The following is a 26474-nucleotide window of genomic DNA, read 5'->3' on the forward strand; positions in this document are numbered from 1 at the left end:
CACACACACACACACACTCAGTATTCCAACGTGCCTGTTCTTCAGCATCAACGTTGTTATTTTTTTTTTCCTCCTTCTTCTCTTCTCTGCTCTGATTGGTTGCTGCTCCTTCATGTCCCAGACTCCGCCCCCTTCCTCCTCCTCCCCCTCCTTCTCCTCCTCCTCCTTCCTCCTCCTCCTCCTCCTGACTGACGCTAACGAGCTTAACAAGGCCGACTGGTCAGTGAAACCGGGTGTATTATGGGATGGTACTGAGCAGCACCGGGGCTGGAGGAGGGAGATGAGTTTCTTTATTTCCTTTTTTTTTTTTCTTTTTGAATCATCGAAGCGGCAGCAGCAGCGATGGTGTCGATGTTAAAGACATTAAGGAGATGAACTTCAGCACTAACGGCTTTGTCGGCCATGTTTAGAGGAGGGGGAGGAGGAGGAGGAGTTCGAGTAACTGAGAAGATTTTAAACTGTTTTTGCTGCAACTGCTGATGTAATAAATTCCCATGATTCTGATGAGAGCCGCTGACTCTGTGTTTTCTGTTCAGCGTCTTGTGAGAATAAAGTCAAACATGAATCTGTACGGAAGACGACTTTATTTGTTTGAGTCTTTTCAGGTTTCAAAGACAGAAATATAAAATGAAATCTCTGACATTTTTAATGTTTTTATTTTCATGTTTCAGACAAAGTGCAACTGTCAAAAACGGTGAATGAGAACTGGACGTTTGGTCTTGTATATTGTGATTTATGGTATTTTAAAGTTGTTTGAATGTTTCTTATGGGATATATTAACATTGAGGATGTAATTCTGGTGCAGATGTGCAGTTTGCAATTCAATATTCCAGTCTTAAATAGCAAAGATGGGAAATAAAATACACCACGAATGGAGGTTCTTTCATTTTCAGTGTATTAAATATTCCTCTAAATAGTTTTTAAAGTGCATAAAAAGACTAAAACCAAAAACATCCCGTGAACTTTTTTTTTCTTCAAATATTTACACAAAAGCAAAAAATGGTACACAATTTACATAAAGGAATAAATAAGTGATCTAGCTGGAGTGTTGGCGGTCGGCTGGAATGAAATATCCGTGCAGGTCCATGTGGACGCTGGCGGGGATGGCAGCTCGGGCGATCTCCTCGAAGGTTTTTGCGTTGAGGACGAGCATGAACGGAGAGATGTTTGGATCCGGAGAGATAACGGACGACAGGATCACTCCTGAAGGAAGAAGAATAGAAAAGGTTTGGACTAGAGAAATATAATAGACTTTACTCTCTGATGGTTTAATGTTGTTTGTTTTTATGAATTAGCGTGTTGAATCGCTCACCGTCGTCTTCCTCCACGGCGTCCGGAGAAGCGACGAACACCGGCTCTGAGGGGAAGCAGTTGTCCTCCCGCCACTCGATGTGGGTCCTGGTGACGATGTCGAACTTTGCGATCTGTTGGACGAAAGCGTTTGATGGTAAATCAGATGTGAGGTCGTGATACTTTTAAAGGGATAGTTCAACATTTTGGCAAATTGGCCCATTGCCATAATCCCTATAGTCATAGCAGTAGGTTCGTTACCTTTAATTGTCGGTGCGAGCTGTTTTTAGAACGGCGGAGCAGAGCCGTGAGCTGCTCAGAGCTACGCTACGGAGGCTCATGGGATTTCTTGGTTTCCCTCATCAAACTCATCAAATACACAATCCAACAACTCCAAAACGCTCTGGTGGACAAGTTGTGACCTGCACATTCACCACGCTATGAGATAATAACACAACGTTACCACACAGAGTTGTTTTAGAGGGAAATACATGCAAAACCGCTGATGTGCGTTGCCTTCAGGGGCAGTTTTTCACCAAGCCGGCTCTGCATTTACCTCTAAAACAACTCTGTCTCATAACGTTCCATTATTATGTTGAACTATCCCTGTAAGTTGTGTTTCTCTAGAGATGTCGATGTGGATTTGTCCTTCAATCTGAGACTTGGATTCAGACGATATTACTGTAAATGGATTGTGATGAAGTTTGGTTCAGATCTCCATGGTTTTTGTCAGATATTCACCTCGGAAGGTGATGTTTCTGATCGACCATCATTGCCATGTTTCTGAAGTTCTTCCTGTTGATCGTGTTGCTTCACCTTGTTGGGATGAGGAGACAACTCCACCCTGGAGCCGTAGAAGTATCTGTACTTCTTAGCGTTGAACTTGTAGTTGATCCCGGGAAGCTCCAGACCTGTGGAGTGATCACACTTGTTACTCTGGGAAAAATTAGTTGAACCTTTGACCGACAATGTGGATGGATGATGAACCTTCGAACAGAGTGTCGGGCACACAGTGGACCGATCCGTCCTCCTGCACCACGGCCCGGGCCGTCGTGTCCGTCAGCGTCACCATGTTGGTTCCTCTGGGAGATTCCTAGGAAACAGAAACTCCATCAACACCAACGTAAAGCGGATGAACTCCTAACAGCCACTGTGGCTCGTTCCCGGTACCTTGTGGACGCCGAGCGGCAGGACGAATCTCTGGCAGATCGGTTTGGAGAAATTCTTGTTGGACTCGATGAAGGTGTCGGTCTCTTGCTTGACGTTCTGGATGTAGAACATGTCGTACAGGCCGCTGTCCTTGTAGCTGATCAGGTCAAACACCAAGTGGCCGTCGTCCTCGTAGGCGTTGATGTGGTGGAAAACTACCAAGGCATCGCCGTAAAAACGGGTGGTCAGCCGCTTTCCTGTTTTTCTTTCGATGACGTGGAACAGAGTCTGGAGGAAAAGATCTTGTCTCACCAATCTGATCAAAAAACATTTCAATTTAGATATCATCGGACTCGGTTTGTGTAACGAACTCACGATGTCGTCTTTGTCGAACTTGAGGCAGGTGCCCCAGCTGATCCCTCTGAAGTAGGCCGTGGCCAGTTTGACCATGTCCAGCTTGAAGGGCTGCTCCACGAACACGATGTAGTTTTCGGTCATGCCGAAGCTGTGGTAGTAGCTTGGGAACAGAGTGGATCGAAAGGCAATTGAACACACCTGCTGCACTTTCCTCAACGCCGGCTTCTTATGCTCTTTATCTGAAACAGACACACATATAGCTCATTCACAGTCTGCTCCTTTTCCCAAAATTACAACTTTCATTGTAGTTTTCCAACCAACAAAGTCCCCAAAGAAATTTAAATCAAAAGCAACTGGACTTGGTTATTTGTCTAGGAAGATAAGGCCTCTTGGATGAGAGGTGAAACGTCCTCCTAGACAAATAACCAAGTCCAGTTGCTTTTGATTTTAATTTCTTTGGGGATAACGATGACCTGGACAAATGAGAATATTCACAGGCCAACCAACAAAGAAGTATATGTATGCAAAAGTGAGGGCGCAAGATGGTTACAGACCAAGAAACAGAAATGACGACGAACAAGAGACAACAACTTAAACAGCAGGACACAAACGTTAGATCTGTGTCTGTGGTTCAGTTTGGACGCTTTCCTTGAATAATGTGGCCATGAAACCATTTACAAAGTCCCAAACAACTGTGGAGAAGTTGGACAGTTCATATGTGAGGAGATAACTTTGGTGTCCCATTAAGTCTGAGCAACAAAATCTATACCGTCAAAATGGGATGCAGAAGATCCGTCGCTGCTTCTACCATCAAATTGCAGGAAGACCAATGGAAAAGCTTTTGGACCAAGAGTAATGACCCTTTGCTATTGATTCCCCAACAATGAGCCCAATTCCGCCATTATTGGAAGAATAGGCTATATGCCGCTGGCTGAAATCCAGGAAGTAGTGGTACTTCCTGGTTGGTACTTTCTGAATTTCAGCCAGCCAGGTGTGTCTGATTATTGTTTTGAGGTCAGACACACCGGGATTAATCAGTTTGGCCAATCATGTACAACAGGAAATAAAGGAGCTGGCTGAAATTCAGGTAGTACCAACCAGGAAGTACCACTACTTCCTGGATTTCAGCCAGCGGCATATAGCCTATTGGACTCGTTGTTGGAAGAGACGGTTGTGTAACGCCGATATCTTGTTTCGTTGTCAATCAATTAGACTTTGCTAATTAGATAGTAGTCTGTAGATACCTGGCCTACCTGAGGCGTCATTTGGGACCTTGAAGATGACGTATTTAGGTCCTCCGAAGGCCATGATGGCCGTTCCCATGTTGTAGGTGTTTCCCTCGTCGTCGTAGTGAGGATGAGCCGTCGCCAGGTTCAGAGCGATGTGGTTCCTGTAGTTTGTCTGGAGTTTGAATGAACACAGCAGGTTTTAGTTTAGTTTTCATGAACGCATCGTGATGAGTGAGGAGGCAGGACGGACGGACTCACCCTGCCCACCGTCTCCAGGGTGTTGGGGTCGATCTGGTTGATGTAGTTGATCTCCGAGGAGGCGTAGTAGTCCTCGCCGTAACGAATGATGTTAATCAAGTTGTTGTCAGTGAAGTCGGGGATGACGTTGGTGAGGTGTGTGAATACCCTGAGGGGAAAGGGAAGTAAAGAAAGGAGTCTGTACAGGTCGAACATGGATGAATACGTTACGGTCTTTATCACCGGAGTGACTCTGATCTCCCGTACCTGGAGAAGATGTTCTTGCAGGGATCTGGGTAGACCATGGTCCCGAACTCGGTGACGACGATCCGGTCCGCCTTGATGTTTCTCTTGTAGGTTTCACTCTTCAGAAACTTACTCCTGTAAGTCACCTCGCCTTAAAGGATAATTTCCGTTTTTTACAACCTGGGCCTTATTTCTAGCATAAAATACAATCATTTTACTCACCCAGAAACTTTGGTGTCATTTGGAGTTGTTTTGACGAAATTAGCCCCAGTGGAGCGGCGCGTATATCCGTATAATGCGAGAGCACGGGGCACGCAATGCAGCCTCTAAATATCACATTATCCGCCGCAAAACTCGTTCATTTCGCCAATATTTTGTTATGATACACTAGTGTTATTCCCCTCCGAGCCCGTGGTGGCATGTTATCAACATGCTGCGCCTGTAGGTTGACTACTAACCTCTTATCTGGATGATGTCATCTCCGACCGCTGACCAGCTCATTCTGATAATAATCATCCTGCTTCGCCATTCGGGTCCATTTTTATCTCAACTAGCCGGAGCTTTAGTGAGTCCAGGTTGAGGAGAGGAAGCCTGTGGAAGCTGAACTTCATCCAGCTGCTCATTTTGTTCTGACAAGTCAGAAACACGCAGAAACGAACCATAGCATTAGCCGTAGCAAGTTAGCCGCGCCGGGCAGCGGTCGGAGATGACATCATCCAGGTCGGAGGTTAGTAGTCAACCTACAGGCGCAGCATGTTGATAACATGCCACCACGGGCTCGGAGGGGAATATCACTAGTGTATCATAACAAAATATTGGCGAAATGAACGAGTTTTGCAGCGGATAATGTGTTATTTAGAGGCTGCATTGCGTGCCCCGTGTTCTCGCATTATACGGATATACGCGCCGCTCCACTGGGGCTAATTTCGTCAAAACAACTCCAAATGACACGAAAGTTTCTGGGTGAGTAAAATGATCTTATTTTATGCTAGAAATAAGGTCCAGGTTGTAAAAAACGGAAATTATCCTTTAAAACAACAACAAACTCATTTTAAATCGTCATAAACACATCACACACAAATACACTATTGAATTCCCAAATAAATAACCAAATTTCAAAATCAATTTCAAATGCATTTTGAAAAAGAGAAATAAATAAATGAATTTGCAAACTGAATTAGAAAATACAACTTTTAATCAGTCTTCTAAAAGGGAAATTCCATTTATTTGCATTTCCATTTCCTAATTGCATTTTCAAGTCTGATTTGAAAATTGATTTTCCAAATCAACCTTTGAAAAGCAGTGCCCCCCAGTTTCTAACTGCAGAGAACCAGAGGGGACTCTTCTTTTCAAAGGTTGATTTGGAAAATCCATTTTCAAATCGGACTTGGAAATGGAAATGCAAATAGAAAATGGAATTTCCCTTTTAAAAGACTGATTAAAAGTTGTATTTTATAATTCAGTTTGCAAATTCATTTATTTATTTCTCTTTTTCAAAATGCATTTTGAAATTGATTTTGACATTTGATTATTTATTTGGGAATTCAATAGTGTATTTTTTAAATGACTGTTTTAAAGTTGCTTTTTCAAATCCTTTTTGAAATTCCTCTTTTTAATTGATCAATTTAATTGATTGATATAATTGTGTCCCCTGTGGTGCTCCATACACTCTGAGCTGATGCTCGTGTCGTGGTTTTAACCGCGGTCTCACCGTCGCTGAAGGTGAAGCTGTGGATCAGCGACATGCCATCGAACCAGTGGTTGTACTCGGTGTTGCCCACGGAGAAGAGGCCGGGCCCGTTCCTCAGCAGAGTGCCCTGCAGCCATGATGGGATGGAGCCTGCAGGTGAACACACACACACACACACACACACACACACACACACACACACACACACACACACACACACACACACACACACACACACACACACACACAGGTGTTTATGTGTCGTCAGTGGTGCAGACATTGAGATTTAAAGTTCTCTTGAAGCTAAATGCCCTGGATGTTTGACAAAACCGAGCTTGTTTGTCGTTACTCTTGTTGTGAAATGAGTGAAGTCTTAATCCAACACTTGTAAAAATGTGTCAGTCATAAATTTAAGTCATAAAATTGCATTTATAAAGGAAAAAAAAAATCACATTCCAGCTGCAGTGAAATAGATTCTCCCTTGTTTTAAACTATGTAATTGATTATTGATTCCATTTCATGCAGCTAAAACAGACTCCAACATGACTCTGTTGTTCCCTCTCCACTCCTTAATGAACCATTAAATCCTCCAGTGATTATTTGTGCAGAGCGGCAGTTAACGAAGCTCCTATCGACACCTGCAGATGTTAACGGCTCATAAACTCAGACTGAAACTCACCTTTCACTGCAGCTTTCACCGGCTCCGGAGTCTCTGATCCGTTCTTTGCAAAAATCGACTGCATGTTGTTTTCTCCCTCGGACCCACAGTCGTCCGTCCGTCCTCGTATACTTCCCAGAAAACACTGCTCAGTTGTCCCACCACAGACTGGAGCCGCAGGCCGACAGCAACTAACTTTATATAACTCCTGTGTTGTGTACGTGATTTATCTTCAGGCTTCAGTAAAATTAACAGTGGCACATAAACTGTGTGGATTGTATAACCGTGGACTTCACTCGGCTTTTCACACTAAGTGTCGAAGGTCATTGGGTCACACACAACCTGCTGCTCTGTGAGTGGGATGAGTGAAACTGGAGGTAATAAAAGAGTAAAACTAAATTTATTTGAAAATATTTTTATTAGTCTTTGGATAAATTACCCTGTAGTTCATATAAATTGCCATATTACCTCCCTGTACTTTTAATTTGAAGGGGAACTTGCTGCAGCTGGATGGATCCTTGAACTGACCATAAAACTTAATTGATTATCAATCAAGTGATGATAACAGGCAGCGAGTTATAACACCCGTCCCTATTATCACCTGTTTATAAACAGGTGACACTCTCAGCTTTGTAATGATTAATTCATTTGACTGTATTGTTCATTTTTAATATTTTAAGTTCAATAATATTCTCCCCAGGGCAGGAAGTCATAAATATTTGTATTATCAATTCACAGGGTCTTTGTTTAATCGTTGATTTGTTATTTCTATTACTGTTAACAGTTTCTCTATCAGTAGTTCAATTATTGTCGTCGTCTTCTTTTCTTTTTGCTTTTCTTGTGTAGGTCTATCTATGTTTTTTTTTTCTTTTTGTTGGTTTTTGTTTTTCGCACATTTATTTCCTGCCACATCTGAGTTTATTATTTATCAAAAACTAAAAGAAATCCAATAAAAATTGATCTGACACAAAAAAATCCAATTAACAAACCTGTGGCACAAAAAGCTGCTTCAAATCAATGGATGTTCTGGCTCTTATTGAGGATTGGAATCAAAATTGTCCCATTGTTGCTGCTTTAATTCTCACATTGATCCATGTTTTGTCAAATAGCAGAATATAACCTGCAGTAAAATGTTAATTTTTTTTTTTTTTTTTTACATATTAGCCATTTTTTGTTTGGACAATGGATTATTTTGTCTCTTACCAGCTGTGTTTTATTTCTGAATGAGAAGGGTCATTGTGTGAAAGATCGGAGCAGCTGTAAGAGCGTGAACTTCAGACTCGTCGTTATCTCTCTGCTGTAATTGGTTTAATCAGTTTACTGCTTCGTGACTTGTCTTATCTGGATCCGTCTGCAGGTGACGGTGACATAGAGCCAACGCCAACGCTGCGTCCTGCTCGTTACTTAACATAGAAAACGATAATTACTTTTTAGATTGACTGAGACAAGAGTGTGACATTAAAACAGACGCTGGTTAAAAAAATATAAAATGTAATGAGATTTTGTTCTTATTTAGATTTAATATGCTGCACTGAGGTTCATGGCTCAGAGCAGAGTTCATGTCAAACCTCAAGTCAGCACAATAACAGTATGTTATGTAATGATATATGATAAGACCATATACATATACAGTACCTAAAGACCTTAATCTACTCCAGTGCTCATCTGGGTTAATAATACTTGACATTTCAGAGTTAAACTTTGACTTAAACTAACACATATCACATGAAACTTCCCAAGTTTATCACTCACATTAAGACAAATATTTTTTATATTACAAGTTTTGTCAATTTTTATGTTTAAATATGTAAATGAGGCAATATCTAATAAATATGCGCTATTTCGCATGCTTTTCCAGAACAGAAATCTGAACAATGGTTAAAGCTACTTTCAAAATTCTAGTTTTATTTAGTTGGCATATTAGAGTCAGAAGTTTTTTAACAGATGTGTAATTTGGATATCTCTTTTTATCACTCTGTAAATGAGAAAATACTGTCACCAGCCCTATAAAAATCAAATTTCTCCATGTTTTTAGGAATAAAATGTTGTATAAATGAGGCTGTGAATGATATATCAACAGTTCCCTCTGTAAAAACCTTCAGAATATAGACAGGAATAAAACTGGAAGGTTTGGTGTCTGTAAGTGCTGCTGAAGTGGAGATTAATAGCTCAGTCTGAGGAAAAACCCATTTTGAGAAAACGGCCTTTAAAGACTTGTACTGTAAAATTCAGACTAACTTTTGGTGAATTTACAGACAAAAAAGACAAAATGAAGTAAAATTAAAACCTTAATGTGGATTTTCTACCATTTCTTTCCACTATTCTGAAATATACAGACATGTTAAAGAAGTAAAATGGCCCAAAATGTGCACGAAAAATGAATGTTCTTGCCTGTAGTGTCTCGACTTAATCCATTAACAGTTTATAAATATCAAACAGCAACAGATTTGGATGAAAAATGAAGTTTATTACAAACAACAACAGAGAGCTGTTAGCAGTCAGTTAGCAGCTGTTAGTTCTGTACAAATAACACTGTTTGATTGGTTAGTTGAGTTTTGCCGATCGGCAACAAGGCTAGGTCTCAAACAGCACCCTACGCCCTCTGTAGTGTACTATTCTCCGCCCGTAACCTGCCATAGTACACTACTTTTACACCTTTGAACGTTCGTAGTGCACTGCTTTCTATGCTACATCTTCCTCAACGTGCACTAGTTCCAGTCGTGAACCCTTGATAGTGTGCTATTTTCCACGGTGAACCCTGCTTAGTGCACTACCTTCCATTCTTAACTTTAATAATTCACTGTACTGGAGTTGAAACACTCGGAAGTGCACAACTTTGCCCATCTTAGACTCTTAATAGTGCGCCACTTTAAACTCTAAAACCTTTCATCGTGTTAAACCCTCCACAGTGCACCACCTTAAACTCTTCATAATGCACTTCTTTCTTTCCGCCTTAAAAGTGCACGGTCACCGTCTTGTGCCCTTCGCAGTGCACTACGATCCGTGCTGAACCGCTCCGGTGCACTCCGAGTTGCGAAGTTGCGTTGTGAACACCATAAACATTATTATTATTATTATTATTATTATTACTATTATAATTATTATTATTATAATTATTGTTTTTAATCTTTTCTTTTTCTTTTTTTTGCATTCCCAGTCACAACACTGACATGTTGAAAACACAAAGTCATTTTTCATTCCTGAAAACAGCTCCTGAACAAACGCGGCGTTCAGATCCAGACCGACGCTGCGTTCAGGTCGCGTGGGAAATCCAAAGATTCCCACGTTCAAAAGTAGTTAGTACAGTACCACATACGTTAAATTTAGCGTCATTTACGTAGCTTTTTTATTAGCATTCCCACCGGACCTGAACGCAGCATTTTTAACTATTTAAATCGTGTATCGTGATGTTGGCTTCAGAAATTCGACCTCTTGAAGAAGAAAAGCAGCGTTCCACCTTAAAACCCTTTTATAGTTTGCTTTTGTCTCTCCGTTACGCCCTTCATAGTGCACGACATCCCCCCCAAACCCCCCCACCCCATACCCCCACCCCCCACATGTAGTGCACTTTGACAGGACGTTTAGCTCCTTAAGGACCGGGGTGTTGTCTGAGAATGGCACCAGAGAAACAGAGAAGAGAGACAGAGAGGTAGAGAAAGAGAGACAGGTAGAGAAGAGACAGGTAGAGAGCGTGTTGAAGGTTACAGTTTGTCCTTTTTTGTGTTTTGTTTTTTTTAAAGTAGAAACAGACGAGTCACAGTAGGTCGAGCTGTTTGTCTGCCTGTTGGACAGACAGACGGACAGTCAGTGAGACAGGTGAGACAGAGACAGACAGGTTCAGTGTGTGTGGGGAGCAGATCGCTTCAGTTCAGTTCAGTTCAGTTCAGGTCTGGTCTATTTACAGAAACAAGGAGATGCATAATCAGAATATCCAAACTAACCAGAGCTGCACACGCCCCACCGGTTGCTATGGTAACACCGAGGAGGAGGTGAGAGGGAGAGAGGGAGGGAAAGGGGGAGGAGAGAGGTGGAGAGGTCGGGGGTCGCGACAGCTCTGGTTCCCTAAAAAGACGCAATTTTTTTTTTTTATTAATAAACGGTGTCACCGCAAAACACAACGCAACGCTACGCCGCGACACCACCTAACTGTCTTCTCGCGGAAAAACACACGCGCACATACACGCACACATACACGCACGCACACGCTCGTACGGGACAGTGTCACACACTCACACACACCGCACTCGCACTCTCTCAAACACACACACACATTTATATGACAAACAGTTTATCTCATTTTTTTCTTTCTACTGAGGTGAAAAACAGACTCTTATTATTCTTAATTATCATAATCGTCATAGTAATCTTCATCTTCATCATGTATATAGAGTGTGTGTGTGTACGTGTGTGTACATGTACATGTGTGTGTGTATGTGTGTGTGTGTGTGTGTCTTCAGTCTGTTTATACACACTATTCACAGGGTGACACGCAGAGAGAGAGAGAGAGAGAGCGAGAGAGAGCTCAGTTCTGATTGGCCGACGGGTCTCTTCATCTTTTTCCAGGAGACTTGTTTTGTTTTTTTTCTTTTTCTTATTGTCTCTTGTTGCTAGGCAACGGCAGCTTCCTGGAATCCGAGTCCCAGTTTGATGACGACGATGACGATGATGATGATGATGATGGTTGCGACCTCCCTCCCTCTGACCAGTAATAATAGGAAACAGTCTGTTTGATGATGTCATCAGGAAAGGGGGCGGGGCCGTAAACTGGAGGCCGACCTGACGGCAGCATCTGATTGGACGAGGAGAGGAGAGGAGAGGAGAGAGGCGGTGCGTTCTTGGCGTGATGTTGAAGCACCAGGAGGGAGGGAGGAGTTTAACAGTACCTGCTGTGTGTGTCTGTGTGTGTTGTGTGTGTGTGTGTTGTGTGTGTCTGTGTGTATTTTAACAGTGACAACCAATCAGGAGCCTTAAGTGTGTCAGGAAAAACCACGAGGGTCGAGGACGTTTTTCTTTTTTTTTATATTTCAGATTTGTTCCTATAATATAAATTAATCTCAAACTGATAAAACTCTGAAGATTAAATAATTATTGATTATTGATTTGTTTTGTTTTTTGTTTTTGATGTAATAACTTTATTACTCTGACTGTGAAATTAAAATGAACACAACATCTCCTTTTTGTTTTATTTTCTCCACAGCTACTTTACAATTCAAAGTTTAGTTGATCAGTCGGAACAACTTTTTTAATTTATTTTTAATTTTTTTATTTTAAGGCGTCCTCTCATCGCCATGACAACGACCTCTGACCCCGGGGTTCACTGTTCGAGTTCATACTTGTAAACGTTGCTGCTCCCGTTGGTTTGCAGTGGTTTGGTTGAATCTCAGTGTGTGTATTTGTGTGTGTGTGAGTAGTAAACCAGACTCTGACCCTGCTGTCGGTGTGTGTGTGTGTGTGTGTGTGTGTGTGTGTGTGTGTGTCAGTGTGTGTCAGTGTGTGTTGAGCACGCTGCGCGGCACCCAGCCCTCGGCGGCCGGCGAGTCGCTGTTGGCCGGCCGGTAGACCAGACTCTGGCCCTGCTGGTTCGACGCCAAGATCTGGACCTTCTCCCCCCGGAACACCGAGATCTCGTCCTCCCGCACCGCCACGAAGTCCTGCGTCACCACGACCAGCTCCTGAAGGTCGCCGCCGTGATGTCACCGCAAACACACAGACACACAGACACACAGACACACAGACAGACAGGCGTCACTCAGGGTTCAGGTTCAACTCAAACTCAGAAGGAAAGGAAGACGGGAGAAACAGAAACTCAGACCTGGTCGTCCTGCTCGCTGTCGTGCTGCGGCTGAGGGGCGTGTCCGTTCGGCGTGGGCGGGGCCGACGGCGGTCGCCCCGACGACAGCGGGCGGGTCACTGAGATCCCGCCCTCTTTCCTCTGGTACTCGATGGGAGACTGGAGCGCTGTGGACAGGATCAGATCCAATCAGACCAGAGCAAAACAAACTTCGCTATTCAAACAGAATTCAAATGATTCTATAAATATAATAATAATATTCTATTATTATTCTATTTATATTATTATCTATTCTATATAATATATAGAAAATAACATTCGAAGGTGGAAGCTAACGCTCCAACTTGTTCCTTCTGCAACAACGCAAATTAACGCCGTGCATTTGATTTCCCTTCCTGAAGTTTTATATTGAGTTTGTAAAACTTAAAGGGATAGTTCAACATTTTGTCAAATTGGACTGTCGGAAGATATAACTATTTAAGACTTATATTAACACAAAAATATCGCTTACTTCTGCTTTAACTAAAACTAAAACTAGCAGTGAAAAAATAATTAAAGGGATAGATCATCAACATTTTGGCAACTTGGCCCATTGCCATAATCCCTATAGTCATAGCAGTAGGTTCGTTACCTTTACCAAGCTATTTTTAGAACGGCGGAGCAGAGCGGCGAGCTGCTCAGAGCTACGCTACGGAGGCTCATGGGATTTCTTGGTTTCCCTCATCAAACTCATCAAATACACAATCCAACAACTCCACAACGCTCTGGTGGACAAGTTGTGACCTGCACATTCACCACACTATGAGATAATAACACAACGTTACCACACAGAGTTGTTTTAGAGGGAAATACAGAGACTGCTTGATGAAAAACTGTCCCTGAAGGCAACACGCATCAGCGGTTTTGTATGAATTTACCTCTAAAACAACTCTGATTTACTATGTTTATTGTTAAAAGTTGTGAAATTACCTTGGCTGGAACAAATACAAAGAAAGAAACAAAAAAAAAGGGGAACTGACCCGACAGGAAGTTGTTCTGTGCGTCCAGCAGGGCGGCGATGGTCTCCACCCAGGTCATCTTGATGCTGGCGGACGACGCCTGCAGCGTGAAGCGCTCGGCCGAGCCACGTGACCACAGCACGAACTTACAGGGGTCGCCATCCACGCTGTCCTGCATCGCCAGGTAACTCACCTGCACACACACACACACACACACACACACACACACACACACACACACACACACACACACACGAAGCCCAGTTGACCAGTTGTTCAAAAGTGTAATCTGGATGAAAAGATTTTGAAATCCCTTTTTTTTTCTATCCAGGATCACGTAATCTGTCTTAATTTTATCCCAGTTGTTCAAAGCTCAGTAGGATTGGATCAGTCTGATCCAGATCCAAACTTTTCAAGATTACCAAATCCAGATAATGAGCTCTAGATGGGACTGTGCACCACACTGAAGGCTGATTGGTAGAACAGCAGCATGGGCTCACTCACAGTGTGTTTATATGAAAACAGAGTGTATGTGTTGTTTTCTGTGCTCTTTGTTGTTTCTTCAATGTATTTTAAACAGCCAGACTTCATCTGGTTGTTGAGCTGTTTAAATAAATTAGTAAATCAGTAAAATTGTGAATATTTCCCCATGTGTTTCAAATTCAAACTTCAAATTTCAAAATTCAAACTTCAAATTTCAAAATTCAAACTTCAAAATTTAAAATTCAAGCTTCAAATTTTATTAAATTCAGTTCGGGGAAAAGTTTTTCAGTTGTAGAATATTCAAAAGTTAACTTTATTTACTAATCACTGTTATGGTTTTAACATTTGGTGCTAAATATAAATCAATAAATGTGTATGCTACATTATAAAAATTCCAGTTTGAATTTAATTTAAACCACATTTTGTTCCTGAATCCACCAGACTGCTGGGATCAGAATAATCCTGACGGTCTGGATCAAAGTTTTCCCGATCCGACTAAAAAGTTTTGAACAACACAAACTGAGGGTTTGATCCAGATGAAAACTAAGATTGGATCACGTGATCTGATCTGAGCTCAGAATCTGTTTTTGGTTTTGAACAACCCATTTTTAAGATTTGATCCAATCCATTATCCAAAATCCGATCAGATTACTCTTGAACAACTTGATGCTGACCTTGATGCTGTTCTTGAACTGGTATCCCGGGTTGTTGGTGCCTTTTCGCAGCAGCTCGCTGAAGATGATGATCTGCTCGAACAGGAAGACGCGGCGCTCTTTGCTGCGGGACAAGACGCCGCCGTCCTGCTCCCACACGCAGAAGGTTTCCTGCTGCAGCAGCTTCCCCTGGGACGTCAGCTTCCCCTGGAGGAGAGACAGACAGGAGGAGGAGAGACAGGAGGACAGACAGACAGGAGGAGAGACAGACAGGAGGAGGAGAGACAGACAGGAGGAGGAGAGACAGACAGGAGGAGGAGAGACAGACAGGAGGAGGAGAGACAGACAGGAGGAGAGACAGACAGGAGGAGGAGAGACAGACAGGAGGAGGAGAGACAGACAGGAGGAGGAGAGACAGACAGGAGGAGAGACAGACAGGAGGAGGAGAGACAGACAGGAGGACAGACAGGAGGAGAGACAGACAGGAGGAGGAGAGACAGACAGGAGGACAGACAGACAGGAGGACAGACAGGAGGAGGAGAGACAGACAGGAGGAGGAGAGACAGACAGGAGGAGGAGAGACAGACAGGAGGAGGAGAGACAGACAGGAGGAGAGACAGACAGGAGGAGGAGAGACAGACAGGAGGAGAGACAGACAGGAGGAGGAGAGACAGACAGGAGGACAGACAGGAGGAGAGACAGACAGGAGGAGGAGAGACAGACAGGAGGACAGACAGACAGGAGGACAGACAGGAGGAGGAGAGACAGACAGGAGGAGGAGAGACAGACAGGAGGAGGAGAGACAGACAGGAGGAGGAGAGACAGACAGGAGGAGAGACAGACAGGAGGAGGAGAGACAGACAGGAGGAGGAGAGACAGACAGGAGGAGAGACAGACAGGAGGAGGAGAGACAGACAGGAGGAGGAGAGACAGACAGGAGGAGGAGAGACAGACAGGAGGAGAGACAGACAGGAGGAGGAGAGACAGACAGGAGGAGGAGAGACAGACAGGAGGAGAGACAGACAGGAGGAGGAGAGACAGACAGGAGGAGGAGAGACAGACAGGAGGAGAGACAGACAGGAGGAGGAGAGACAGACAGGAGGACAGACAGGAGGAGAGACAGACAGGAGGAGGAGAGACAGACAGGAGGACAGACAGACAGGAGGACAGACAGGAGGAGGAGAGACAGACAGGAGGAGGAGAGACAGACAGGAGGAGGAGAGACAGACAGGAGGAGAGACAGACAGGAGGAGGAGAGACAGACAGGAGGAGGAGAGACAGACAGGAGGAGAGACAGACAGGAGGAGAGACAGACAGGAGGAGGAGAGACAGACAGGAGGAGGAGAGACAGACAGGAGGAGGAGAGACAGACAGGAGGAGGAGAGACAGACAGGAGGAGAGACAGACAGGAGGAGGAGAGACAGACAGGAGGACAGACAGGAGGAGAGACAGACAGGAGGAGGAGAGACAGACAGGAGGAGGAGAGACAGACAGGAGGAGAGACAGACAGGAGGAGGAGAGACAGACAGGAGGAGGAGAGACAGACAGGAGGAGAGACAGACAGGAGGAGGAGAGACAGACAGGAGGAGGAGAGACAGACAGGAGGAGAGACAGACAGGAGGAGGAGAGACAGACAGGAGGACAGACAGGAGGAGAGACAGACAGGAGGAGGAGAGACAGACAGGAGGACAGACAGACAGGAGGACAGACAGGAGGAGGAGAGACAGACAGGAGGAGGAGAGACAGACAGGAGGAGGAGAGACAGACAGGAGGAGAGACAGACAGGAGGAGAGACAGACAGGAGGAGGAGAGACAGACAGGAGGAGGAGAGACAGACAGGAGGAGGAGAGACAGACAGGAGGAGAGACAGACAGGAGGAGGAGAGACAGGAGGACAGACAGACAGGAGGAGAGACAGACAGGAGGAGGAGAGACAGACAGGAGGAGGAGAGACAGACAGGAGGAGGAGAGACAGACAGGAGGAGGAGAGACAGACAGGAGGAGAGACAGACAGGAGGAGGAGAGACAGACAGGAGGAGGAGAGACAGACAGGAGGAGGAGAGACAGACAGGAGGAGAGACAGACAGGAGGAGGAGAGACAGACAGGAGGACAGACAGGAGGAGAGACAGACAGGAGGAGGAGAGACAGACAGGAGGACAGACAGACAGGAGGACAGACAGGAGGAGGAGAGACAGACAGGAGGAGGAGAGACAGACAGGAGGAGGAGAGACAGACAGGAGGAGGAGAGACAGACAGGAGGAGAGACAGACAGGAGGAGGAGAGACAGACAGGAGGAGAGACAGACAGGAGGAGGAGAGACAGACAGGAGGACAGACAGGAGGAGAGACAGACAGGAGGAGGAGAGACAGACAGGAGGACAGACAGACAGGAGGACAGACAGGAGGAGGAGAGACAGACAGGAGGAGGAGAGACAGACAGGAGGAGGAGAGACAGACAGGAGGAGGAGAGACAGACAGGAGGAGAGACAGACAGGAGGAGGAGAGACAGACAGGAGGAGGAGAGACAGACAGGAGGAGAGACAGACAGGAGGAGGAGAGACAGACAGGAGGAGGAGAGACAGACAGGAGGAGGAGAGACAGACAGGAGGAGAGACAGACAGGAGGAGGAGAGACAGACAGGAGGAGGAGAGACAGACAGGAGGAGAGACAGACAGGAGGAGGAGAGACAGACAGGAGGAGGAGAGACAGACAGGAGGAGAGACAGACAGGAGGAGGAGAGACAGACAGGAGGACAGACAGGAGGAGAGACAGACAGGAGGAGGAGAGACAGACAGGAGGACAGACAGACAGGAGGACAGACAGGAGGAGGAGAGACAGACAGGAGGAGGAGAGACAGACAGGAGGAGGAGAGACAGACAGGAGGAGAGACAGACAGGAGGAGGAGAGACAGACAGGAGGAGGAGAGACAGACAGGAGGAGAGACAGACAGGAGGAGAGACAGACAGGAGGAGGAGAGACAGACAGGAGGAGGAGAGACAGACAGGAGGAGGAGAGACAGACAGGAGGAGGAGAGACAGACAGGAGGAGAGACAGACAGGAGGAGGAGAGACAGACAGGAGGACAGACAGGAGGAGAGACAGACAGGAGGAGGAGAGACAGACAGGAGGAGGAGAGACAGACAGGAGGAGAGACAGACAGGAGGAGGAGAGACAGACAGGAGGAGGAGAGACAGACAGGAGGAGAGACAGACAGGAGGAGGAGAGACAGACAGGAGGAGGAGAGACAGACAGGAGGAGAGACAGACAGGAGGAGGAGAGACAGACAGGAGGACAGACAGGAGGAGAGACAGACAGGAGGAGGAGAGACAGACAGGAGGACAGACAGACAGGAGGACAGACAGGAGGAGGAGAGACAGACAGGAGGAGGAGAGACAGACAGGAGGAGGAGAGACAGACAGGAGGAGAGACAGACAGGAGGAGAGACAGACAGGAGGAGGAGAGACAGACAGGAGGAGGAGAGACAGACAGGAGGAGGAGAGACAGACAGGAGGAGAGACAGACAGGAGGAGGAGAGACAGACAGGAGGACAGACAGGAGGAGAGACAGACAGGAGGAGGAGAGACAGACAGGAGGAGGAGAGACAGACAGGAGGAGAGACAGACAGGAGGAGGAGAGACAGACAGGAGGAGGAGAGACAGACAGGAGGAGAGACAGACAGGAGGAGAGACAGACAGGAGGAGGAGAGACAGACAGGAGGAGGAGAGACAGACAGGAGGAGGAGAGACAGACAGGAGGACAGACAGGAGGAGAGACAGACAGGAGGACAGACAGACAGGAGGACAGACAGGAGGAGGAGAGACAGACAGGAGGAGGAGAGACAGACAGGAGGAGGAGAGACAGACAGGAGGAGGAGAGACAGACAGGAGGAGGAGGAGAGACAGACAGGAGGAGGAGAGACAGACAGGAGGAGGAGAGACAGACAGGAGGAGGAGAGACAGACAGGAGGACAGACAGGAGGAGAGACAGACAGGAGGAGGAGAGACAGACAGGAGGAGGAGAGACAGACAGGAGGAGAGACAGACAGGAGGAGGAGAGACAGACAGGAGGACAGACAGGAGGAGAGACAGACAGGAGGAGGAGAGACAGACAGGAGGAGAGACAGACAGGAGGAGGAGAGACAGACAGGAGGACAGACAGACAGGAGGACAGACAGGAGGAGGAGAGACAGACAGGAGGAGGAGAGACAGACAGGAGGAGAGACAGACAGGAGGAGGAGAGACAGACAGGAGGAGGAGAGACAGACAGGAGGAGAGACAGACAGGAGGAGGAGAGACAGACAGGAGGAGGAGAGACAGACAGGAGGAGGAGAGACAGACAGACAGGAGGAGAGACAGACAGACAGGAGGAGAGACAGACAGGAGGAGGAGAGACAGACAGGAGGAGGAGAGACAGACAGGAGGAGAGACAGACAGGAGGACAGACAGACAGGAGGAGGAGAGACAGGAGGAGGAGAGACAGACAGGAGGAGGAGAGACAGACAGGAGGAGGAGAGACAGACAGGAGGAGAGACAGACAGGAGGAGGAGAGACAGACAGGAGGACAGACAGGAGGAGAGACAGACAGGAGGAGGAGAGACAGACAGGAGGAGAGACAGACAGGAGGAGGAGAGACAGACAGGAGGACAGACAGACAGGAGGACAGACAGGAGGAGGAGAGACAGACAGGAGGAGGAGAGACAGACAGGAGGAGAGACAGACAGGAGGAGGAGAGACAGACAGGAGGAGGAGAGACAGACAGGAGGAGAGACAGACAGGAGGAGGAGAGACAGACAGGAGGAGGAGAGACAGACAGGAGGAGGAGAGACAGACAGACAGGAGGAGAGACAGACAGACAGGAGGAGAGACAGACAGGAGGAGGAGAGACAGACAGGAGGAGGAGAGACAGACAGGAGGAGAGACAGACAGGAGGACAGACAGACAGGAGGACAGACAGGAGGAGGAGAGACAGACAGGAGGAGGAGAGACAGACAGGAGGAGGAGAGACAGACAGGAGGAGAGACAGACAGGAGGAGGAGAGACAGACAGGAGGAGGAGAGACAGACAGGAGGAGAGACAGACAGGAGGAGGAGAGACAGACAGGAGGAGGAGAGACAGACAGGAGGAGAGACAGACAGGAGGAGGAGAGACAGACAGGAGGAGGAGAGACAGACAGGAGGAGGAGAGACAGACAGGAGGACAGACAGGAGGAGAGACAGACAGGAGGAGGAGAGACAGACAGGAGGACAGACAGACAGGAGGAGGAGAGACAGACAGGAGGAGGAGAGACAGACAGGAGGAGGAGAGACAGACAGGAGGAGAGACAGACAGGAGGAGGAGAGACAGACAGGAGGAGGAGAGACAGACAGGAGGAGAGACAGACAGGAGGAGGAGAGACAGACAGGAGGAGGAGAGACAGACAGGAGGAGAGACAGACAGGAGGAGGAGAGACAGACAGGAGGAGGAGAGACAGACAGGAGGAGGAGAGACAGGAGGAGGAGGACAGACAGGAGGAGAGACAGACAGGAGGAGGAGAGACAGACAGGAGGAGGAGAGACAGACAGGAGGAGGAGAGACAGACAGGAGGAGAGACAGACAGGAGGAGGAGAGACAGACAGGAGGAGGAGAGACAGACAGGAGGAGAGACAGACAGGAGGAGGAGAGACAGACAGGAGGAGGAGAGACAGACAGGAGGAGAGACAGACAGGAGGAGGAGAGACAGACAGGAGGACAGACAGGAGGAGAGACAGACAGGAGGAGGAGAGACAGACAGGAGGAGGAGAGACAGACAGGAGGAGAGACAGACAGGAGGAGGAGAGACAGACAGGAGGACAGACAGGAGGAGAGACAGACAGGAGGAGGAGAGACAGACAGGAGGAGGAGAGACAGACAGGAGGAGAGACAGACAGGAGGACAGACAGACAGGAGGACAGACAGGAGGAGGAGAGACAGACAGGAGGAGGAGAGACAGACAGGAGGAGGAGAGACAGACAGGAGGAGAGACAGACAGGAGGAGGAGAGACAGACAGGAGGAGGAGAGACAGACAGGAGGAGAGACAGACAGGAGGAGGAGAGACAGACAGGAGGAGGAGAGACAGACAGGAGGAGGAGAGACAGACAGGAGGAGGAGAGACAGACAGGAGGAGAGACAGACAGGAGGAGGAGAGACAGACAGGAGGAGGAGAGACAGACAGGAGGAGGAGAGACAGACAGGAGGACAGACAGACAGGAGGAGGAGAGACAGACAGGAGGAGAGACAGACAGGAGGAGAGACAGACAGGAGGACAGACAGGAGGAGAGACAGACAGGAGGAGGAGAGACAGACAGGAGGAGAGACAGACAGGAGGACAGACAGGAGGAGAGACAGACAGGAGGACAGACAGGAGGAGGAGAGACAGACAGGAGGAGAGACAGACAGGAGGACAGACAGGAGGAGGAGAGACAGACAGGAGGAGGAGAGACAGACAGGAGGACAGACAGACAGGAGGAGGAGAGACAGACAGGAGGACAGACAGACAGGAGGAGGAGAGACAGACAGGAGGAGAGACACTTCATTATTGTGGCCACTGGGGGGCAGTGTTGCTGCAACATTTAAAGGGATAGTTCACCCAAAATTCAAATTTCACTCATTATCTACTCCCCCTCATGTGGACTAAGGGCTGGGAGAAGTTTCAGAGTCCTCCGTGGCTTCTCTGAGTTACAGCGGGGCTCCGTGCAGCACTGCATGTCCATATGACGGTTGAGAACGGAGCTCACTTTTCTTCGTCCAAAAAGACACACCAAAAACATCTAAATACCTCCATAGTGCTCGTCTGTAATGTCACTCTTGTATTGAAGCCCCAACATGAGAAATTGTTCTGAAAAAAATTCAATAAGTCTATGTTTTAAGCTTGTTTGTAGCGGAAGCTCCTCTTCCTGGTCCGTCCAAATCTCGCAAGATTTGTATTTGATTTGTGCCGGCGTCAGTGCGATTACTGACGCTGGCGCAAATCAAATACAAGAGGGACATTACAGACGAGCACTATGGAGGTATTTGGATGTTTTTTGGTGTGTCTTTTTGGACGAAGAAAAGTGAGCTCCGTTCTCAACCGTCGTATGGACATGCAGTGCTGCACGGAGCCCCGCTGTAACTCAGAGAAGAGACGGAGGACTCTGAAACTTCTCCCAGCCCTTAGTCCACATGAGGGGGAGTAGAATACATCTCTACCCTGTTTCTTTTGTGTCTTTGTAAGTGTCTTTGGGTTATTGAAAAGCGCTATATAAATTAAATGAATTATTATTATTATTATAATGAGTGAAATTTGAATTTTGGGTGAACTATCCCTTTAAACATCTATTTAGGTACTGACACTGCTGACAGACAGACAGACAGACAGACCGGTACCTCGTATCCCTGCAGTCGTCCCAGGTTCATCATGTCGTTGCAGCGTTTTGGAACCAGTGACATCAGCTCCACAGCTTTCTGTAAACACACACACACACACACACACACACACACACACACACACACACACACACACACACACACACACACACACACACGTGCGTGTTTTCAGGCAGTCTCCACGGCAATGAGCCCCCCCTCCTCCCTCCTCCATCAATCATTTAACATAGCCATCTTCATCTGTGACATCACCACTCACCTCGATCTCCTCACAGTCCAGACTGGCCTTGGACGTGTACTTGAGAAAATCCTGAGACACAGACAGACAGACAGACAGACAGGCGTCATCTCCACTGATAATCAATAATCAATCAATCAGTCGAGCAGGAAGTGAATGTAGAAACATGTGAGACATGCGACCTTGAGCAGCAGCTGGTACTTGGTGATTCTCTGGATGGGTTTGATCAGATAATCGCTGATGGACATCCTGCAGCTGATCTCGTGCTGGATCTCCTGCAGACACACACAGCTCGGTTAGTACACCGGCACTTCCTCCACACGGGGAATTACATCTATTACCTTGTTTTTAGTTTTATTTTATTCTACATACACACCAAAGAAACCACAAAAAAACAAAACCATAACCAAAAACACAAATTATATCCATATATTCATCTATTTACACAATTGAAAAGAAAAGAAAAATAGGGTTTATCGTTTCAAATGATAAATAATAATAATCATATGGAGGTTTTTAAAGATTTGTAGCTTTTCTGTTTGGATGTAGTGGCAGATTTCTATTTTGAATTCCTGAATTCTTGTTTTACATTTGTGCATGCAGTATTTCCCATACAAATTAAAAACAAGTTCAACAAAAAAACTTCATATTGGAGAATTATATCTTTTTTTCAAGTTATAGTTTAAACAAATGCCCAATTTCTACCCAAAACAAATTAACGTAACAGCATTCATGAAAAAGGTGACAAATATTTTCCACCTTCTGCTTTTACAGAAAGTACAGTTCACTTAATCATCTTTAAATCTGGAGATGGCCTGATTAACATGGTGAGACTTCCTGTAACGTCTCAGACTTTTATTTTGAATTCCTGTAACATCTTAGACTTTTATTTTGAATTCCTGTTACTGTCAGACTTTTATTTTGACTTCCTGTCGCGTCTCAGACTTTTATTTTGACCATCACACTCATTCACTGACCTTTCACAGTAGAAACACGTGTGTAATCGATCAGAGGAAACAGGAAGTTATGGGATGTTTTTTTACCTCGAAGAAGTTCTCGTACTCGATGACGATGAACTCTGACCTGGGCTTGTTCTGACAGTAGACCACGTACATGTGGAGACGGCGCTCCTGCAGCACAAACACAAACACCGATCAGTGATCAATAATAATAATAATCTTCTCTCCTGGTCCTGATGCTGTTGCCGTGGTGACTCACGTGTCTGATGAAGAGGTCGGCGAGGAGGTCGTGATTCTGGACGCAGCGATCCAGCTCCACCAGGAAGAAACTGACACGGGAAACACGAGGTGAGTCAAAGTGTGTGTGTGTGTTTGTGTAAAAGTGTGTGCACATGTGTGTGTGTGTGTGTGACGTACTCTCTGTGCCAGTCGTAGATCTGCTGGATGTTGCCGAACACGATTTTGTCTTTTCCTCTCATGTCCTCAGGAATCCCTCGGACCTCCAACCTGGACATGAAGCCCTGACACACACACACACACACACACGCACACACACACACACACACACACACACACACACACACACACACACACACACACGAACACATGTTTTCAGCTCTTTGTTTACCGTTTTTCCCAACGTGGAATCAAACTCTGTACGAAGCCTAGAAACAAACAGTTTTCACGTGGTTTGAAGAGCGAATTTACAACGTGCTCCTCGAAAAAAAGCACGAAGGAGAAGAAGAGAGACCAGTTTCTCTAGTTTCATGTGGCGATTGACACATTTTACTGGTTCTCTGCAGTGACGTGTCTCCCAAATTAAACGATTTCTACAGGTTAATACGTATTTTTATAGATATATCTAAGTCCAATGGGGAAAAATTGTGTTTTTGTATAAAAAGCTAAAGCTTATGTTACCTCTCAGACTTCCTGTCACGTCTCAGACTTTTATTTTGACTTCCTGTTACTATCAGATTTTTTTTTTTGCTTCCTTTAACGTCTCAGACTTTTATTTTGAATTTCTGTCACGTCTCTGACTTTTATTTTGACTTCCTGTTACATCTCAGACTTTATAACTCACTGGGCAGAGCTAACGTTATACAACTGGGTCAGATGTAGCCTGACCCTTTCATCCAATCCCGTACCATCACGAATGAGCGGCGTAAACCAGTTTTACATATTGGAGGACGACCGTATTTACACACCAGCTACATGAGAGCGTCTATTATCATAATCTGTAAAAAAAAACAAAAAGATTTTGACAAGTTTTCTCATCAACGGTCGACTCGTCATCGTTCAGGCGTGCAACGAGGAGAAAGAGTGAATGTCTCACCTCTACGATCACACCCAGGTCTTTGACGTAGTCCTTCTCTGATTGGACCATCTCATTCACCACGAACCTGCACAGATACATTAACACACACAGTTCACGTCACGTGTGTCTCTTTTTATTAGTCATGTTTCCAAGTTGTGCGTGTGTGCGTGCGTCTCACATGCGTCCTCTCAGAGCCTTGTTCCTCTGCTCGGTGTCGGACTCGTTGGAGCCCTGATCCGAGTCCAGAGCCTGAGGAGACAAACACCATCAGTAATCAATAACAAACAAACAGCACAGACGTTAAACTGCTGACGCTCGTTGAAGGATAATTACCGTTTTTTACAACCTGGACCTTATTTCTAGCATAAAATACGATCATTTCCTCACCCAGATAACTTTGGTGTCATTACAAGTCGTTGTGATGAAATGAGCTCCAGCCGAGAGCCGCGTATCCGTATAATGGAGTCTACAGGGCAGCAGAATGCAGCCTCTAAATAACACATTATCTGCAGAGAAACTCCTTCATTTCACCAATATTTAGTTCTGATAGGCTAGTGCTATTCCCCTCTGAGTCCGGGGTTAGCTGTTATGAACATCCGGGGTCTGTAGGTTGACCTACTGACCTCTGACCTGGATGATGTCATCTCTGAGCGCCGCGCGGCTTGTTGCTACCGCTAATACTACGGTCCGTTTCTGCGTGTTCCTGACAGCTGGATGAAGTTCAGCTTCCACAGGCTTCCTCTCCTCAACCTGGACTCACTAAAGCTCCGGCTAGTTGAGATAAAAATGGACCCGAATGCCGAAGCAGAATGATTATTATCAGAATGAGCCGGGCAGCGGTCGGAGACGACATCATCCAGGTCAGAGGTCAGTAGGTCAACCTACAGACCCCGGATGTTGATAACAGCTAACCCCGGACTCAGAGGGGAATAGCACTAGCCTATCAGAACAACATATTGCTGAAATGAAGGAGTTTCTCTGCAGATAATGTGTTATTTAGAGGCTGCATTCTGCTGCCCTGTAGACTCCATTATACGGATATACACGGCTCTCGGCTGGAGCTAATTTCATCACAACGACTTGTAATGACACCAAAGTTATCTGGGGGAGGAAATGATCGTATTTCATGCTAGAAATAAGGTCCAGGTTGTAAAAAACGCTAATTATCCGTTAAGTCGCCGTCGCTCCGTCACCTCGGGGTTGTTGGGGTCTTTGATGATCTGCATCGGCGGCGGTAAGGGGGTGTGGCTTTCCTCCTCTGGCTCCTCCTCCCCTCCGCTCTGCCCGCCCTCCTCCTTCCTCGCTTTCTGGAGCGACACACAAACACAAACACGTCACGTTACACAACTGTATTGCCGTATTCATGTTTTGTGCATTTCTAGTTGCAAACTTGTTTTTTTTTTTCTTACCGTCTGAGCGTTCCCAGTGAGCGGCGTGGTCAGCTCCGGCCGGTTGTCCCGCCTCCTCGTTCTGATTGGCGGTTTCTTCTGTCCGTCAGCTTTTCCTTGACTCAGCCTCCGGACAGGACTCGTCAGCCATCGCTGCACACACACACAGAATGAACTCTTTTAAAGAACTTAAAATTTCAATATTGGATTTGCACTGTAAGTCCTCAATACAAATCAATATTTCATGCTGCAAACTCATATTTTATGCTCAGTTTCAGTTTTATTTTATCATATATTCACATATCAACACTTTATAATAAGTAAACACTATTAAGCTTTAGTTAGGCATTAATAAATACTGAATTCTTCATTATAACGCATGAATACTCATTAGTATGTAGTTTATAAATACAGT

The 26474-nt window shown here is 46.1% G+C and overlaps 2 protein-coding genes across 2 annotated transcripts in view; both read right to left on the minus strand.

The window, feature by feature from the left end:
* Positions 1 to 1036: 1036 nt before the first annotated feature.
* Positions 1037 to 6941, minus strand: bco1l (beta-carotene oxygenase 1, like; the record flags this gene model as incomplete). Its single annotated transcript, XM_083987486.1, has 11 exons — positions 1037 to 1203; positions 1313 to 1424; positions 2107 to 2201; positions 2278 to 2383; positions 2461 to 2727; positions 2815 to 3035; positions 4050 to 4197; positions 4284 to 4431; positions 4530 to 4659; positions 6220 to 6348; positions 6878 to 6941. The coding sequence occupies 11 exons, from the start codon at positions 6939 to 6941 to the stop codon at positions 1037 to 1039; spliced, it is 1587 nt and encodes a 528-aa protein (XP_083843612.1).
* A 5401-nt stretch (positions 6942 to 12342) lies between these two features.
* Positions 12343 to 26474, minus strand: part of LOC310996090 (kalirin-like) — a gene marked incomplete at both ends in the record, with an annotated part of 53895 nt that continues 39763 nt past the window's right edge. The window contains 14 exons of the mRNA XM_083985393.1: positions 12343 to 12528; positions 12669 to 12814; positions 13667 to 13838; positions 14803 to 14988; positions 22160 to 22237; positions 22419 to 22469; positions 22580 to 22672; positions 23441 to 23527; positions 23616 to 23685; positions 23774 to 23877; positions 24690 to 24756; positions 24850 to 24920; positions 25865 to 25978; positions 26081 to 26212. Coding sequence (XP_083841519.1) covers positions 12343 to 12528; positions 12669 to 12814; positions 13667 to 13838; positions 14803 to 14988; positions 22160 to 22237; positions 22419 to 22469; positions 22580 to 22672; positions 23441 to 23527; positions 23616 to 23685; positions 23774 to 23877; positions 24690 to 24756; positions 24850 to 24920; positions 25865 to 25978; positions 26081 to 26212 — 1557 coding nt within the window. The remainder of the gene's footprint in view (positions 12529 to 12668; positions 12815 to 13666; positions 13839 to 14802; positions 14989 to 22159; positions 22238 to 22418; positions 22470 to 22579; positions 22673 to 23440; positions 23528 to 23615; positions 23686 to 23773; positions 23878 to 24689; positions 24757 to 24849; positions 24921 to 25864; positions 25979 to 26080; positions 26213 to 26474) is intronic.

This window comes from Trachurus trachurus (genome assembly GCF_905171665.1).
Source record: "Trachurus trachurus genome assembly, chromosome: 2".
Taxonomy (NCBI): domain Eukaryota; kingdom Metazoa; phylum Chordata; class Actinopteri; order Carangiformes; family Carangidae; genus Trachurus; species Trachurus trachurus.